Source organism: Pygoscelis adeliae, unplaced genomic scaffold, assembly GCF_000699105.1.
Source record: "Pygoscelis adeliae isolate BGI_AS28 unplaced genomic scaffold, ASM69910v1 Scaffold212, whole genome shotgun sequence".
NCBI classification, from domain to species: Eukaryota; Metazoa; Chordata; class Aves; order Sphenisciformes; family Spheniscidae; genus Pygoscelis; species Pygoscelis adeliae.
In genome coordinates, this window is record NW_008824235.1 from 455,842 (window position 1) to 475,228 (window position 19,387).

At 39.5% G+C, this 19,387-nt stretch overlaps 1 protein-coding gene across 1 annotated transcript in view; it reads right to left on the reverse strand.

The window, feature by feature from the left end:
* Window positions 1-19,387, reverse strand: part of COL3A1 (collagen, type III, alpha 1) — a 53,123-nt gene that overhangs the window by 31,892 nt on the left and 1,844 nt on the right. The window contains exons 2-4 of the mRNA XM_009334979.1: window positions 2,895-3,100; window positions 1,068-1,106; window positions 355-471 (exon numbers count right to left, since the gene is read on the reverse strand). Coding sequence (XP_009333254.1) covers window positions 355-471; window positions 1,068-1,106; window positions 2,895-3,100 — 362 coding nt within the window. The remainder of the gene's footprint in view (window positions 1-354; window positions 472-1,067; window positions 1,107-2,894; window positions 3,101-19,387) is intronic.

The following is a 19,387-nucleotide window of genomic DNA, read 5'->3' on the forward strand; positions in this document are numbered from 1 at the left end:
CATCCCACTGCGGGGGGGGGTGGGGGGGGAAGTGAGCGAATGGCTGTGTGGTGTTTAGCTGCCGGGTTAAACCACAACAGTTATGTAAGTCCTTCATCAGATCTGGCTCCAAAATTTTTAAAAACTAAGATAAAGCAGAGATTTAATTGCACTCCAGCCAAATTTTGTGGACAAAACCCCAAAGCAACAACAAAAACCTACCTACCACTCAGCTGTGTTTTTCAGAGGCACAAATGAGAGACAGATGCCACTGAAAGCAAAGTACGTGTGAAGATGCAAGGGGCTAGGTGCCTACAGTGTTGCTTTGTATGCTTATGAGCAACAAGATAGAAGCTGAATGTAATGATGACTTACGCCTCCGCTTATACTGGGACACGACTGGCAGATCCCAGGGGGGCCGGGAGCTCCAGGACTCCCTGGCTGTCCTGGAGGGCCAGGGGCACCGTTTCTGCCTGGAACCCCAGGAGAACCCTGCAAAGACACAAACAGAGCAGATACAGACGTCGGCACTTGCATCCAACTGCAAGGGCATCGTGGGACAAATCCTTCCATTTGTAACAGCCTGTGCGATTGTGGTGGGGAACTTTCTGTATTAAACGTAACTAAGACCACAACTGAACATTCAGGGAAGACATAGACAGTAGGCGAAATTCACACATGGAAACACTTTGTAGTTGCTGGAGCCTTATTGCAGCTGATATTTGATTAAACTCACTAGAAATATTAAACAGATCAATTCTTGAATCTAAAATTAATACTGCTAGTGGAGTCCATAGATTTTTCTTTTTTCTACTGGGAAGAAATATAACAAAAAATAACAAATGTAATACAGTTTGGACTAAACTCTCTCTCTCTCTCTCTCTCTCTCTGTGTTTCCAGCTTAAATTTTTGAGAGTTTTGTTGAAGCTAAAGGGCTACTTCAAAATAAGTATATGGCACAGTCCTGCAGACAGTGCAGACATCAATGAAAGCTGGATACCTCTGCAACTTGAATGGGATATGTAGCACTATAGGAATTGGCTCTTGATTTTGTTAGTTTCCTTGGGAAGAAAAAGCGCTGCACTTACAGGGTCTCCTTTGGGGCCTTGGTGGACTACTCCAGGAGTCTAAAAAAAAGGAAAAGTAAGTAAATTAAGAAAGAAAATTAAAATAAAACCAAAACCTGAAAATATATATATATATAAAATAAGAGGAAAACACATTTAAACATTGGAATATAGTTTTATCAAATGAATGCCATTTATTCTTATTCAGTATATTTAAAAGCTGTGGGGTTTTTGATCAGTCTTTCATCTGCATTTTCACGGTTCATCCATAAAGCTACGCCTTCCTGTAGGCAAAAACAGGCATTAATGAAGTCATCAGGGCTTTGCCATGGAGTACAATGGGGACAGAAGTCCACTGTGGAAAACTGTAAGGAACAGTTTTCTTCTATCCTTCTCAGTCCAGCATGTTAAGTGTGATAATGTAGCTAATTTTAATTTCTCAGCTCTACTCCTCCAATTTATTTATTTTTCAGTTAATAATTCAGTTACATGTTACTATCTGGATTCTCAGTTAATAGTTCAGAACAGTTTTTATGTATTCAGCTGCTAGTGGTAGCAAAGAATATTCAGCTGAAACTATCTTGGATCTTTCAAGGTGGCATTTCCCTATACACCATCCAAAGTCAGCAGGACAGCTTCCAGTGGGCTGACCAAATTCTTATGTATTGAAGACAGAGGCTGGAGGAAGTAGTCCACATGTTTTGTATTATCAGGAACCACAGAACTGATAAAAGAGTCTCTAGACTCAACAAGAGAGGGAGCTGTGCTTAAATCTCCAGCATACTTGAATGTACCACTTGTTTACACCCCTAAAACCGTTCAATGAAGTAGCTCAGGTAATCCTGGAAGCAGTATAGTTGCACTAGCATGGTGCAACTAAAACTAGGTGACGTATTTGTGTATGACATTTCATGTTTAAGCAGATATACTATAGAGCTGCAGGAATACACATTCCTTTCACTCTCTTCTTTTATCTTCTGGATAAGAATCTTCAATGTGCCTGTGGAAATCTGTGTACTTTAACATAATCTCTTGGACCTTAAACAAGGATGAAATGTTCAGATAACCTTAGAGCTCGGTATAGCGGGCTCACTCACTGAAGCGGTTTAGGCAGGAGACTTCGCATGCACTAACATTTTTGATTTTCCTGAGGTTAAGTTGCTGCAACTGGTTTAGATAATGTTGGTGTCTACAAACAAGATGATGATAAATTAGGGATGTAGGGCTTGAATCACCTTCCCTTTACAGGGCATTAAGTCAGCAATAACGCTGCAAAAGGAAATTTACTCTGTGATGATGAAGAATTGAGTTGATAAGAAATGCAGACTTGCAGTATGCTGTGAAAATTATCTAACTTTCTTTAACTCTGTGTTGACATTACTTTCATGGATATAGATTGAGCATGCAGTCAACAAATAAACTCTCTGCATTAGTCCTATGCTTCTCCATAAAATGAAAAATGTACTGGCTAATTGTTGCCCTCTGTCCCTTTCTATTATTTATCTGTGCCTGTTGTCTATGTAAAACTGGGTTGCAGGACTTCATGTTTTCAGCTGCAGAGCCCAAAGGACTAATCAGTATTTTCTCAGATCTGGTACCAATTCTCTGATAGAATACAGAAGTATTCTTGAATTTAACAAAAAATATAAAACTCTGTGAAAGTTCAAGCTGGTTTTTTATTTGATTTGGCAAAATTTGCCTACCCTAAGTATTTGCCTAGAGTCAGAAAGTGACAAGCTTAGCATTCAAAAGAAAAGTGTTTAAGAGCATCTAAAAGAAAATGCATTGAGGTTGACCTGGATCAAGAAGGTGGCAACACCAAAGTAACAACATTGAGAACAAACTTACTCTTGTAGGTTGTGGTGTTGTTTGTGGACAAACTGGACAGCACTCTCCAAAGGGGATCTCTGGGTTGGGACAGTCCAGCTCCTGATCGTCACAGATGATGTCATCGCAGAGAACAGATCCCGAGTCGCACACACAGATTTGGCATGGCTCTGGTTTCCAAACATCCCTGTCAGCATAAGCCTGCCCAAGATGGGTACATCCTACAACTGGAAAGAAAGACAAAATAGTGTTCAATAATATTTCAAATGAGTTTTCCAAATTACAGATGAATAACATGAAAGCCGTTGGATAGTCTGTTTTGTTTTCTACTGTAATATAGTTTATGTGTGTGAAGTAGAAAGCTAAATACTTCTCTTCAGACACTGGGAGGATCTGTTACACTAATTGCAGAGTCTGCTCTGAATCTATAAATAGACATCAATGGAAACCTCCTGGAGCTGATCCAAAGCCCAATTAAATCTGTGATAATCTTCTGTCTCGAGTAATTTTAGTGTCAGACTGAGTTACCATGTAATTAGCAATTGAATTCTCTGCTGCAGCTAAAAAGCAAACGTGCCAAATCTTTCAAACAAGTGTATCATTGACCCCCATGTGCCAACATAAGCACTTGCACGTGGATGCAGAATAAGCCGTCTGTCCAGCACGAACTCTTGCCGCTAGCATCTTGCATTAATAGCTAGCACCAAATGTTTTCAAAGCATTTTTTGAAAGCCAATGTATGCGATAGATCTAAAAGAATGTTCACATTAGTTGCCCAAATGCTTTGCAATTAATGTGTCATCTGGCCTGCTCAAATGTTCCAAGTGTCTGTATTTTCAGAAAAAACATTGTTCACCTGTAATATTCATGGCTTTGTGAATTCCTTCCAACAGCTGTTCTACTGATCAAATTTGTTGTAGATAATGAATTTGAAGAGACTGATGAAAACCGCCTTCAAACATTAAATTTTGTGTTTGTATTTTCTTAGAGAAACAAGATCCAGAAAGCCCGTTCATTTAAGCAACCAATATGAAAATAACACTACAAAGTTAGACAAGCTCTTTGTAAGTTTTGTAGAAGTTATTAGAAGCCTCAGATTGCAAATATACGTATCAGTGAATGTCTTGAATTATGGAATAAGATTTTATCATGAATAATTCAAAACAATTCGGTTTACAAACACAAAATTTTGGAGAAAGGCCTATTTGTGTACCTACACTGTCCTTAAAACTTTAATATCAGAATAAGTTACCTACTACACATCACCCTTCAAAAAGAAAAAAAAAATGCCAAAAGATGTAATTCAAAGGTCTGGCATTAAAATTACCACTGGCTCCAGACAGAAAATTCTAAATGCCATCAAATTGTTGTAATGGTCATAATTACGTAGTATGAGACAGAGTCCAAATTTATAGTGCAGTCCATTCCTATGTGTTATGCAGTCCCTTTTTCTTTTCTCACATGCGGCACCTTTCATCTCTGTTTTTTCTCTTTTCCACTACTGCGTTAGCACACTGGTCTCTTTTTTCTCTTTACATTCTTTGTTTTTCTTTCTCCCTGTATTTGTGGGTATCTGTTTCCATACCCACACCCATGCTCTTTGGCATGGTACACACTTGGATGCGTTTCCTCTCTTCTCATGCTGCTTCTGCTTCAGTCCCTTTTTTCTCTATTCAGCTTCATCTTTCCCATAACATGTAACTTACCTTTTCATCTTCCCTGAATCCTCGTCTTTTGTACCTGAACAGTTCACCTTCTTTACTGCCATGTACTCAACTGAGCTTAGTTTTTCAGACTCTGCTCCCTTCCCAGTGTCTCACTCAGCTGCTTTTCCTTGTCCATATTAACCCGACTTTTTCCTCTGTGCCACCCATGAAATTCATCACCTCCTTGTATGAGCTCTGTCAGGGCGATGGGGAATACAACCAAGACCTCCTGGCTCACTGAGTGGAGAACCAGGCTGGGGATCTTGGAGCAGGGCACAGCATGGGACAGGAGGTTTCTTTTCCCAATTTCAACCCCACTACGGGCTTTCTGCGTACATCAACTTATGTTATTCCTGCACTTCAATTACAAAAGCAGCAAACAGGAAAATGTTGACTTGTCAAGGCTGACACTACTTATGGTTAAGAGTTGGTTTTGACCATCAGCTTGATTAGAAAAAGAAGAATATGCAAAAAGCTTCAAAAATCCTTTTCAGACATTTTCAAGCCAATATTTTTTTCTGTGTCTGATATCAGGCTGGGAGCCATTATTTTACCTTCCTTTGACAACGCAAAAAAATCTTAAAATCTAAAACATTCCAGCGGCATATGAAAACTAATCCCCTTAAGACATTTTATACCACTTAGAAATTCACTTTTTCCTTTTTCCTTCGCTTGTCCACCCTTTGGACCTCACCAGAAACTTCAGGTCCTGTACAAGAGGGGTGGAGAACAACTGCTTATTTCCAGGACAGCATCTTCCTCACACCCACCATGACAAAGGGTCACGGCATCAGCTGCTGCTTCAAAGGACATCGCCTAACAGCCGCTACCTCTGAAGAGGATCTAGACATCCTTTCTTAGTCTGCCAAGTTAGATACAGTTTCTAAAAAAGTTGCTTGGTTTCCCAGCTCTCACACCACAGAATCATGTCAGTGGATCCCAGGTAAATAAGCTGATTCTCTGCTTAATTAATTGCTGACTGTTTCTGCAAGAAACTTTTTCCTCCTTTAACAAACCAGGATTTCACTGTGGGCACTTAGGAAAAAAACAAACTGCCCAGCCTTGACAAGAGCAATGACAAATGTTTCCTGACAAACAAGAAGGCTGAAAAGTATTTCAAAAATGAGAAGTGCAGCGTTGTGAATGAAATCTTTTTTATAGTCTCTCTAATGACTCATGAAAAAAACCCCGAATTATCAAGTGGCAAAAGCTGAGTAGCTCAGTGTAAGAGTGGTTCGCTGTATACAAGGAGACCTCGAAAGCAGTACACGGTGGAAGGGAGAATACCATCTAAGCTACTGGGCAGGTTAGAGCTTGTTATCCGTCTAAAAGGAGCTGGCTGGATACACCCTGGAGAGCACGGGTGGGCATAGATCCACTTCACCCAAGAGTGATGTACTCAGCTGTCACTCTGCTTAAGCACTTCCCAGCTCCACAGGTTAAAACGTCCTTCTCATTTACAAACATAATGAGGAAGGGAAGAGATGATTTTTCTAGTTTAGGGCAAAACACAGTTTATACATAATTGTTAAATAAAAATACCATGATACAGATCTAAAAGAATTAATAGTTACTGTGTGCACATGTGATGTGCAGTCATATGAATTGCATACACATATTAAAAAAATGCATGGTGTACGCACACTTCTGTACCCATAAGATGTGTTTGATTATTTTTAATATTCAGACTTTCAGCTCTCGGTATCACTCTCTCATCCTTTCAAAACCACATTTTTTTTAAACTGTGTTTAAGACAGCAAGGTTCTTATTCACTAGGAAATTCATATCCAAGAACTTGCATTTTCATATGTCAATTTTTTCTTCATCCTTACTTTATTTTCTTTGATTTGTTTTGTTGTTTTGTAATTTCCAATGATGTGATCCTGCTGCCTTACAGTGAAGAGGACAGCTCAAATAAGGAGCAGAAAAGGGCCATCTTTCCCATATTTTTGCACTGCTGGTTAGAAAAATTCTGTTTTCAAGACAGCTGCTCTTCTCTGAAGTAAAGGCCTTTCTCAGTGACCAATTTTTCACAGTGAGAATACTCACCTTTCCATATTTTAGTCAACAATATTGATGAAAATCACGGAAATTTAAAATGTGTCACAAAATGACTAACATAATTTTACAGTAATAAGGAAATAAAGCAGATTTCTCTGCATTTTTACAAGGTTGTCATTCAATTATTCTACAGTAGATGGCATCATTTAACAGAAAGAAAAGACAAAAAATTGAAGACATCTGCATATAATGACATTCATATTTGCTTCTAACTTTGTGGGCATTGTTAAATGAATTAAGAAATAAGCTAGGAGAGCTGCAATAAAAATCGTTGCGGCCATTGGCAGAATGGAAGTATTAAATCGGTTTCCAAAGGAAACTTACATCTGGGAAGACTTAGTCTGTTCAAGACACCCCCTCTGTGCTCAGATGTAGATCTGTGTGTCAGCATGTTATGACATAATGCATTTTGCATTGCTCATAAAGATTAACCATTAGCTCCAAAATCCTTTGGAAAGCTGATTTGTGCTAAAGCACTGGCAAGTAACATATAGCAATAATAAGGTTATAAAAAAGCTGACTTGCCTACTTCTAGACTTGCAGTAAAACAGTCACATACTTGCCTTAGCCAGCTTTTCTTATTGATTCCTAAACATATATATTAGCCTAAGATTTAAAAAAAATTAGAACTCAACAGTATTCGCCTATGGCAATGCAAAATCTTACTCTTCTTCCCAAAGCCTTAAATACAGTGGCTATACAGCACTTCACTTCTATGACAGCTATTGCAATGGTTTGTTGGAAGCTGTGTCAATCTCTGATTCATTGTAGAAAACATTAAAGTTTAATATTTGAAAGCCTGAATAACTTTGCATTTATGCTGTTTACTGAGCATTCACATTTTTAAAGATTTTGCTGTGAGTAGCATTTCCCTGGGCCAGCCTAAAAGTGAAGAAAAGAAAAAAAGGCAACACAATCTTTGTCATATACCGGTTTTGAATTATTTCCCATTTTCTAAGCAGATTAGCAGCTGTAGGTAAGCAGACCAATATGGAAAGCTGAAAGGAAAATCACCATTAAGTCTCAAAGGGCCTATAAGTGTAGTACATAAAAAAGCCTAAATGTGTACAGGGGAAAACAAATGTGGTCATTGTAGGCCTGAAGGATGACAGATATCATATGGGACATAATCCCGATTCCAGTGAGGTGAATGGGAGTTTGTTATCGAGTGCTATGACCTGAGAAGCTGACCTGTTTTGCAGTTGCTTTTGGCTTCGCATTTGTGCAAGCGCTGTGATCATGACTAAACAACATTTATATGGCAAAAGGAAAAAATCTCCTAATAGCATCCTCAAAAACCACAGGCTTTTCTACTTTGGACAAGGCAAATGTCCAGATATTGCATTAGTAGCAGACTCACATGTCCCATTTGCAGAGATGTGACTAAATGGTTAGAAATTAAAGAACATCTTGAACTTGTCTGGTTCTGCCTCAGAAAGGGCAATAGTCCACACAGAGGTGACTCACGATCCTCCAGCAGCTGCTCGATGATGGCTTGGGAAGCAAAACCGAGGAACTTTGATCTGCGAGAATCTGAGACTGCACACAATGAGTCAAGCAAACAGTTTTTGCTGTTATTTAAAGTGAATCTGGTAAAGACTAAAGCACTGAGATGAAGGAGGCCTTGCCTCTAACTTTGACTGGATCCAAAGTCTGCTGAAGCTGAGAAGGGTCTTTCTGTTGCTTTTTATAGACTTTTAACTGTACAAAGCCTGTGCTTCCTTACTCTGACCTGGTTTTGGTCATTTACTTTACAGGACGGCTACTTCAAAAAGTGTTTTTACATTTCTTCTACAGTAAATACATCTATTTATTGTGTATTCCAGCACTGTTTTATACATTTTTTAACCAAAGGACAAAGTAGAAAGGAGATACATTGTTCACTTTCAATGGAAATGCTGTAATTCTCCCCTACACTGGAATAGATGGAGGAATCCATCCCAGCGTCTGCAGCATTGCTGCTTTCCATTTACTGAGCAGAAAAGAATGCCACAGTGTCTACCTCAAAACAAATGGTTTAGGCTCCCTGTCTGGTATTATGATGATGTTTATAAGAAAATCAAACATACTCGTTCCATCCTGTGATCAGTAATGGAAACAAACGGACTCTCGAAGTAATTGGCTTGCTGAGCCAGAATGGCCTGATTTGTCCGCATGTTCTCCTGTCAGGTAAGTGCTGAGTACTCGAAAAGTCTGACATAGTGTCTGTTTTCTAGAAGTCAGGAAAAGAGGTGGAAATATAAGAAAAGAAATGGTTTAACAAGATTTTTTTTTTGACTGCAAGGCCTGCAGACATTCTCTCAGCTGGGATTGTCTTAAAACAACCAGCTAATTAATTGAATCCATTTCACATGGTGCATGAGGACATATGGGCCAAGTTGGGCGTACCTACCTATTAGGACATTTTCAGATTTAATGGTACTGATGTAATGTTTTGTAAGGCTTGTCCACCATGTGATTGGAGGTATCAGGAATGACACCTCAATTGATAAAACAAATGCAGGCTGTGAAAAATCAGAGCAGGTCCATCTTAAAAATCCTTTCCTGCTCCATGTCCTGTAGGAGGAAGAACTGCTCTCAGGTGGAATGGAAAAGGAATGTGAATGAATGGTTCACAGATTTCCCAAGTTTCACACCAAAAAGGACGGCTACATCCTGTGTTTTCAGACTGAAACCAAAGCTTTCTTACTTCTAGGGATGCTCGTCTGCCAAAAAAGCTGGTGTTTGAACAGTTCTGCCACTGCGCCAGTCCCAGGCGTTTTCCTCTTTACTCTCTTGCAGAGCAAGAAAGAGAAAGAGGCATAAAAGAATGCTGGTTAATCATAATACTGTACTTGTCTGTCAGAGGTATTGCGGAAAGGAGACATGCACTGTTTCACTGGCAATGTGTAGAAGAGGCTGGATTCTCAGGCAAAGGATCATTATGTCACGTAGCCAAACTGTCCTTGCTCTGAGACTCACCCAATCTGTCTTTCAGATTACAAAATGGAAAAAAAAAACCCCAGGCCTGCACTGGTACAAACAAGTATATGCATTTTAAACAAATCCTTGCTTGTTCCCTTCATTCGTCCTTATAAGCTCCAAATGCTGCAACCTTTCTGCAGCTTTTAGAAATTTTAGAAATAATCAGGATTAAAAAAAAAATCCTTATGGCATATTTGCTACCAAGTAAAATGCAAAATGCCTCTATTTTCCCTGCAGATTATTGGCTTATTCCTAATCTTTCAAAGTGTGATTTATGCTAAGAACTCTAATTTTTCTCCTTTATCTTCAGAGGGCTGTTGTTCTTCTCAAAGGTAATGTGGTCTAAAGTGGCTGAATCTGTCACATTGTTCTGTCTCAACATTTATGTTTCACACATTGCTCTATTCAGGCATGCATGTTGACATCCTTGAATGATGTTCTTCATGCAACTTCTAAAGATCACCCTGCCACATAAGCGTTGCTTTGAAATAGGGACCAGTGATATCCCATCTGTGATATTGTTCCACAACAGCCCCACTGGCTTCAGCTGGTGTCCAGCATGAAAAACAATGGCAGAAGAGTTTTCTTGTTTCAAAACTGCTAATAGGCAAACAAAGTGCAAGGAGGGGTTTTTTTTGTTTGTTTAGTTGGTGGGGGTTGTTTTTGGCAGAACTGTCATTTCAAACTGAGTCATACGAGGGGCAGGATAGAGCAGACTGCTGTCTGTCTATCGCCTTGTTCTTTTTTTGGGGTTGCCTAGAGAATTATTATACCTGTTTCTGAACTTATAAAAGTCATTTTGAGAAAAACATCTGATGGATGCAAGAGATGGTTATACCCCTTTTGTTGTTAGCTATTCCTCGACAACATCATGGCCTAAATTGTTTTTTGTAAGGGAGGAAGATATTCCTGAATGACCGTCTGTACTGAGATGTTATTCTGGGATTTTGTCTCCAAAGTCCTCTCTCAACAGGTTGACTCTGTAACTCAGACAATTGTATTTATACTTCTGCCTTTTTAATCTAGAGATAGACCTCTTTTGCTATAATCTGCAGAATGTGTATCATTCGTTCCTGATTAAGGGTAAACACTGCCTGATCAGAACCTCCCTTGATTTTACTGGGCTTTGGCTCAGACCTAAAGAACATCAACTTCTAATTATTCTGGTGGGAACTGTGCCTGACAGGTCAAACCTTTTAATAAGGGTAACTGTTTGCATTAGAGCAGGACACACAGTAAGTATGAATTTAATCTTAATTCAGTGCTTTCAATGCCTTTTAGAGGGATCATTGCATAATTTTTCAGTCACTCTTCCAATTATTGGTAGAACACCTACGAGATTTTTCCATCCCCTCTGTTCCTACATTACAATATTTTTCGGCACATCACCTTTTGTGCCATTTGGTGTCACTCTAAAAATAAGCAGCAGGCTGCAATTACTTTATTTGTGGCTATTTAGTTGTAGTGCTGGCATAAATTCTCACTGCTCTGCAGTAACCTGATTTTAATGTGCGTCTTGTCTTTAGAGTGAATGATGCCAAATGGCACAAAGACTTGTGTCTTACACCAAGCAGAAACTGACATAAATTCAAGGTCTGATGTGATTACTGATGATTTTATGGATTTATTAGTTTCTTTAAACATACATCCTGCCCACTCCTTGGGCAGTCAATGAAGACTTCTATAGTCAGAGTTCAAGTGTCAAGGTAATCTTAATTTTGAACACTTGAACACATTCCAATTTTATTCCATAAGAAGCTGGCCTAACATATTTCTAAAGAAAAGCAATAGCTTCATGCTCAACATTATTAGGATCAATTAAGTGGAAAAATTTAACAAAATCTAGCACCACATTTTGTCAGAACTTTAAAAAAAAAATCACCCCCAAGATATATCTCAAAGACATACTTCTGCATTTCTGATTTTAGCTAGGACCAGGAATAGTTTATAATATCGGAGGGTTCTTTGCAACATTTCTTGCAGTAGGTCTGTCCTGGCAAGAATAAAGAAAAACTGGAAAAGTCATTGTGTACAAGCAGGTTTCCCAGACTGTACAACCAGTCTGACAGATCCAAAGCATCGTGAAAGTGAGATTCAGCTTCTGAGCCGCTAAGTGAAAGGGAACCATTGGAAACTGATGATTGTTACAGCTTGCTATACGTAGCACCTCATGTAAAACACTGAACTATAACTACTTAATTCAGGATACTTTAAGCTTCTCGCAAGATAAAACCCAAAGGCTGTGTGGGAAAAAAAAAAAAGTATGATTTTTGTTTTTCCTTGCCTAACTTTGTAATTAAAACAATTTTTATCAGGTGGTTAAAGTTTCAAGTGGCACATGATCTTCTCTTTCCCCTTAGCTCAGTGAGAGGTCTAACAATTTTATGCAATGCTGTTTCTGTGGTTTGCCTTGGAAGAAATCGGCTTGACTCAATGCTTCTCTCCTGAGACTGAAACAGATGGGAAATGTTACAATACAGTATAGTACATATGGTAATATAATTTATATTTTCAGATACGTTGGACAAAGTCAGCCCCAATATAACTCCATGGCCATAGTGAATTTACATCAGAGATGAGTAAAGCAGCAGGGGGTCAAATTCTACACTAACATCACTCCCTGCACAATTTTATTGATTTCCCTGTAATTTCAGAAGTTGGAAGTAAATGAAGGCTTTGGTTCTTGAATTTCATATTCCAGTGATGGATTAAAGAACTCTGGTATATTGTCTAAAGAAAAGAATCATATCTTTGGCTGCCAATAAATTAAAGGTATTTGTAATTCAGAAGGGCTGGGGGGGTGGGGGGGGGGGGGGGTTGAATGTATAGAGCATCATTAACCTAGTTTCATCTGCAAAACAGTTTGTATTCATTCACTCCTTATTCCAGTTTGTACTAATTCGCCCCACATCCATTTTGGACAGTTTGTTGGACACAGATGGCAGTATTCGAAATTCTTCTTAATCTGCCTCATAAAGGATATTAAATGGCTATTTGTACACTGGATACAACGTTCTTATTGTCAACTTCCTAAGGCTACTGAAGTGAGTATTGTGAGGCTTTTCTCAGGGTACCAAAGACAACTTTCTTAACTTTGGGGCCACTTTTAAGCATCAAGTTCCATGCCTATTTGTCAAGCATGAAGACCTAAGGATCTTCCTAACTAATTCCCTCGTCAGGTGAAAATCCACACTTGTGGTGCGGTGAAGAGCCGGCAAGCACAGAGCTGACTTTTTATTAATATCAGAGGTCAGAAGCATTGCTACTGAAGTGGCTGCCTGAAGCCTGGCACACATTTAGCTCTCCCTGCTCTGTGCAGCAACAACGCCTGCTGGAACAGGGTGAGAACAAACAGCGCCGTGTAGCAGAGGAGGGCTAGAACATCTTCAGCAGACACAGACTGATCCACCAGAGTATATCTGCCGGCGTCCTTAAAAGGTATGAGTGGAAGAGCCTGAGCCAGAGAACACCGGATAAATGAAGAGGCTCTGTACTTTTTTTGATTCTTCACTGAAAGAAGTTTACAACGCTCTTTCTCTCTTCAGCTGCTCTAACAGGAAAAGAATCAGTTGGACTTGAACGCCTCTCTTCTTTCCTTTTTCTTTTTTTTTCCCCTCCATATTTATGCTATTCTGTTCATACAAAAAAGAGGGATCTACAAAGAGGACCACCCTGCCAATGACTAAGCCACCAACAGGCTTAGAATATTGTGCAAAGAATCTTCGAAATGTCTGAGCAGATTTCAATTACTCTTTTCAAAGATTTGCAATTCCCACTACACAGCCTATTGTTTGCTTTCACTAGGACATTCTTCTCTTAAAGAGCTGGCACAGAATGACTACTGCTCTGCAGGGAAACAAGCAAACACCATACAGTAGATTTAAAGCCAAACACACAAAAAAATACAAATTCTTTTAAAAGAGCCTCTCATGAACATAGAAGCGTTTTCCAAGATAGTATGAATTCTATTTTTGCTGCTTATAGCTGAAGGAAAGCATGGGGGATGTAGTTCATTCTCCTTTGATTCTCAGTGTCGCTATTACACTGAACATCAAAGGAACAATGAGCGATGCTTCCTATATTTTCCATTAGCTGTGTTCAGGTAAGCAATTGTTTCTCTTGTGTCTGTTTGAAAAAGGAGCTGCAGTTTTGCCCTCACCTCTTTTCATAAAAGAAAACGCAAAGAAGAAAAAGAAAGAGAAGAAGAAGCACAAAGGGAAAGAACAGAGGTAAAGAGATCTTTGCAGCAGACAGCTTGCTAATGCACCACTGGTCACTGGGCGTGAATTGTGGGGAATTTCAGTGGGAACTAATCATGTCCAGAAGTTTTCCAAGAACTGCCAGTGTCAAACTGCTGTGGGAAGTAGTTTCCAGACACAGATCATCCTTTCATATCTACCACTGCAAATGTGCACGGAGTGTTCCTGTGATTCTGCTGCCCTTCACAGTGCTGGGGCTGGGAATAAAGCAGCGCCTGAAGCCACCATAGCAGCCCACAGAAGTTTTGCACATGGAAGGAGATCTTTTGCTGCCTGGCAGGAAAGCAGAGGTGCCTGTGCCACCCTCCAGGGTGACGGAAAGAGAAAACCAGCAGCAGAAAGGGATGGGTCTCCTGTGGCTGTGGATAGCTTTGTGTTACGCTGAAGGCCATTCTGGTGCAAACTCAGCTAAAGTCTTAAATCTACAATTCACATCCCCCATTTCTTGAGAGTCGTTTGGGTGCCCCTTTAGCTGTAAAAGAAGGCCTAGGCTTTCAAAATAACAAAACACATTCAGCCTTAAAATATATATCTTTCCATTAACATCACATTCTTCCTGTTCAATGTCCTGTGCACGCTTTCTCCTCCCTGGCAGACATTTCTTCACAGAGTACTTGTGTGAATCAAAGCAAGACAAAAATGTGCGGACATTGTTAAAGGAGGTACCGTTTTCATTCTCGTTCTGATAGTTCATGTTTAAATGAAGGGTTTGACGTAAATGAGGGGAAATGGAAGTAGCCTCTTAGCTAATCTGAAAGGAATCTCTTCTGCTGTACTTTCACTAAACAAAGCCAGAAGTCCCAGAGCTGAAGTTTATCCAAACTAAAGCCAACAAACGGTTGTTGTTGGAGGGGGTTATATCATGTTTTCCATTGTCATTTTGACATGAAACAGGCAGAGGCTTCAACTTTGCAAACTCGGAGACAAGAAGATTGGCTCTGAAGTGAAAATAAATAAATAAAAGCAGTGGCTGGAAGTAGGTTAGGTTTTCTCAAAGCAAAATGGAGAGAACCTGTCCTATGAAATACAAGATGGGAAAAAATAATGACTGCTTGAAAATATAAATGCAAAATATAATTTAGTATGCCTCTGTGTGAAAGATGTATCACTCTACAGTCACTGATGAAACTCATTCCTCCTTGCACCCTTCCGGCATTTAAGATAGGATAAGCACACCTCTCTCTCTCTGTTATACTTACAGAAGAGACTTTCTGACTCCTGTAATATGTGATTTTTTAATGCCTGTGGAGATTATCAGTTCATCAACCACAGCCAGGAGCAATGTAAGGGTTAATCTTTGAAATTGTTATGCAGTCCCAAATGTGGGACTTTCAATATGAGAAATATTAATGGCATGGTCCCTATATGTAAATATGGGAATCTTATTTCCCTGAAACACAAAGTGTCTGACCATGCTGAATGGAGAAAGATCAGGAAATTCTGTGGGAATTCCTTATACATTTTTCCAGGGACAAAGCATCTCTTGGCAGGGAAGCCATGGTGAGGACAGAAAGTAAAGCTTCACAAACCCTGTGCATTGAAAGATTCAATGGAAGAAAGAAAATCCATAGAGGAGTAGCTGTCCTGCAGCAGTAACTAAGCCAGAGCCCTGGCTCCTGTACCTAGTAGCAGCATGGCCGTGGGAAGCCAATGGCAGTGAGTCACCATGCAGCATGTCTGTAACAGAGATAACATCACTGAGCAGCACTGCCCCAAACAGCCTTCTCTCCAGGAGGAATTCACTGGATCCCCTGGGCTGGAGATGGGCAGCATGCTGAGGGCCAGGGGCTGCAGCATTCTTCTGCACCCATCCACACTCCCCTCAACAGCCTGACCTGAAGGTATAGAAGCAAAATAACACTTCTTGCATCACTCCTGGAGAAGGGATCACATCTGTGCCCAGTTCTCCTTCTGTACAATGTATGTTATCATGGATATGTCAAAGGAGGGGTAGGCTGGTAAAGTATTGCAGCAAGTAAAATGATGACACTAAAATTTTTATTCCATTTTGGGTTGAAGGTTATTTATCATCTACCAAAAACCAAAATCAGAACATCTCAAAACTGTAAACATACAGGTGTTAGGTACTGAACTCTAAACCACGTTAAAGTTGTGCAACCTACAATTTACCAAGCTACCACAAGGAGAATGAGCTAAGAGTTGTCATGTTGAATCAGAAAAGATTTTATTATACCCTTTTCAAATTTGAATTTTATTTTTTTGAGTGTTGCCAATAATAAATTGAATTTTGCTCCATCACATTGAATTTCTGCAATGATGTAGGAATCTAATCCAGTTACTTCAAGACCAAATAACCCCATTTTGTTAACAACATATCTTTGCCATTGCCAACAGTTTTCCTTTTCTTAGCTGAGATCTTTTGCCTAGTTTCTTGAACAAGCATGACTAAAGGACAGCGTAATCTGGAGTATTGCACTAATTTCCACTTTTGTGGGTTTTGACAAATTATTACTTCAAACCAACAAATTAAAAATTGCAACTGTTACAGCAGCTGTGGCTTGTGCTCTTCTCCAGATTACTAACCTACCATAAAAACATCAAGAGCAAGTATAGTTTTCATGGTGCCCGCTAGCCTGGGAAAGCACGCTTTGTTATTGTTTCCCCCTACTGGTAGGCCGAACCTTTCAACTCTGAAGAGATTGCTTTTAATCCAAAATGCTAAAGGACAGTCTGCATCATTTCCGTGACTGACCTACAGCATACCTTCCCCATTATGAAGCCAGGTATGTTCAATTTTCTGCACATTTCCGATTAAAATAAGGCTTGAATAACATTAGCACATAACTGGGACAATGACTAATAGATCCATGTCAGTCTGGTTTATCAGCCAGTCTGTGAAACAAAAAAAGTGATAGTAATTCACTCCTTCCTTTCTTTTGAATAGCAGTAATTAAAACTAACACCCAGCTGTTGTGTAAGGCTGGCATCAGCTAAGATTTTGCAAGTGACACCTGGCTGCCTATTGCAAACCTCAAAACTTTGGCAGAAGCTGGAAGAGGAAATAGGATCTGCTTGTAATCTGCAGCACTAAGAAGGGAGCAAATGTGATGACTCTGACTGAGGCATCAACAGTAATATTCATGCCAGAGACAACGCCCTTCTACCTCTGCCTCTTCCCCCTGTAATAAAGCAGTGGATGTTTCCAACTTTACCTCCTCTTCTAAAAAAATCAGTCTATGTAGATTTGGTCTCAAATCAAAAACAAATCTGGAAAATAATGAAAGGGATATATAATGGTCTCATTTTCCTAAGGCTAATGTCTTCCAGGGATGTGTGATCTAAAATGTGTTTATGAAATTTGTCATATTTCCAAGAACATATATATAAAATGTTTAGAGGGGGTGGATTCCCCAGGCTTTCATTTAGCATGATTTTTCCAGACCAGAAAGGAATGTTTCAATTTTCCTTGCCTGCCATGTGCTTGGTAAAAAACAGTTAGGAAAAATGGAAGAAGAGCTGTAGACCCCTGATCTTTCATACCTTCACATAGTCCAGGTTACTTATGATGGTGTAATTATCTGTTGGCACACAGACATGCATCATCTGGTTTTACCTTCAAAACTCTGGAGGGGGACTTTTCTGTGTTACCAAAACCTTTGAGGAAAGATAGTTCTGACTGTCATTAGCACTACCCTTAAACTAGCTAATTTATCAACAAAGAATGCATATCTGCAATGCTGCATATAGGTAAGTGCTAAAAACGTCAGTCTGGCAGTCTCACAAACATACTGCATCTGGGCAGTACCCATCTACTTCATTACCTATATAGTCCTTTCCAGTTAATAAAAGAAGAAAGCAAAATGGCTAAACCAAGCTGTTTACAAGTTTTCCTAAAATATCATCCTTCTTTTCTGGGGGATCAGAAGTGGGTGCTCAGCATAAAGAGTTTTTTGCATGCTGCCTCCTGAAACCTACATGTAATGATTATATTTTATTTTAAAACTGCAATTTGCGACTGAAAGTAATATGAAAGGTCAATAAGTCTTCTCAGAGGTATTTTAGGATTCAGTCATTACCTCAGAAATGAGCTTCCTGACCAAATATCCAAGATAATACTTACATTACAAGGAAAACACTAAATTACATTAAAGCAAAAAATTATTTGGAATAATAATGAAGGGTTTCTGGCTCTGCTCTCATACTGCTTTTAGAGCAGTAGAGTTTTCCTGATGACCTCAGTGAAGTTCCTCAAGGACTATGGGGTGTACATTTGAAAAGTGTCACACTCCAGGTGACTGAGATGTCCTTTACCCACCTCAGATGCAGCTGAGATGGTCCCAAATCCATCTGACCTCCCTTTTGGCACTGATGTGAGTGGAGCTGTGCACGTGCTTCCTTTGTAGTTGGTGGAAACTGCCAAATACCTCCAGTCTGTCTAGCTAAAATTTATGCTGTCTTCTGGAAGTAGCTGTCTTGACTCTTCAAACTCAAGATAAATGGGGTGAACATAAGCTGTAAGGCTAACAAATGCTTGCACAAATCGTGCTGGCTGGGTAGAGGATGGATTTCTTTCCTAAAGAATCATTTGAAGTTCTTACACTTTTTGGTAGTTTAATATGCAGGATGTAAAGGTGTCTTCAGACGGTGGAACTGAATATACATCGCTGAAATCTGAACCATCTGTCATGTCTGAAGCACCAGCTTCATGTCATGTGAGCCACCAGGAGGCATTTCATCTTGAATGTGGTCAGGACTTGCAAACGCCTTACACTAACTTCACATACATCAGAAAACCTGAATTGTGTCAAGGTGATTTCATTTGCAGGCTAAAAGCATCCTAGTGGGTTACTAGGACATACAATATTTCTTCATGGAAGTCACAGAAAATTCCTTGTTCCACAATATCCAGATCCCAAGCTTTTGAAGAGGTTCAACCTGAGGCTGTACTCAGATCTCCATTCCTAGCTATTACAGCAAGACAAAGAAACACATAGCCCAGAGGTACATCTGACTATCCTAAACTTAGTGTATACTGAGCAGTTTCCTTAATATCTTGCCAAGTCTTGTCTCCTGGCAGGCTTTCCCAAGGAAAATTTTATATTGACTTACATTTGATACTAACCATATAAACATTTTTCTTGACAAGAGAGAGCATTTTAGCCTGTCTGGAAATTCTCTTTTGAATAGTGGAAAATTTGGTTTCCCAGTCCATCGCTGCCCTGCTAATAATCACCTCCTTCAATTATTATTTGCTGTGAGAAAAGTATATTCAAATGTGTGGAAAGAGAGACAGAATTCCAAAGAGAGGAGAGAATTTGATATTTTAAGGGATAACTAGTGTTTTATCAGTCTCTCTGTGTAACCTCATCCCTGTAAGTAGTATGGAAGTTAGCCCAGTAAGGAAATGTTACTACACCATGAAACAGGAATGTGGCAGAGAAATGAGAATACTCCCTCACACTTCGTTTGTATATTGTTCTTCTACCCAAAATTTACCATTTCTTGAGTCAAATATTTGTTGCACTTCAGAAATGACCAGGGATATGACCAGTGTGAGGGAAAG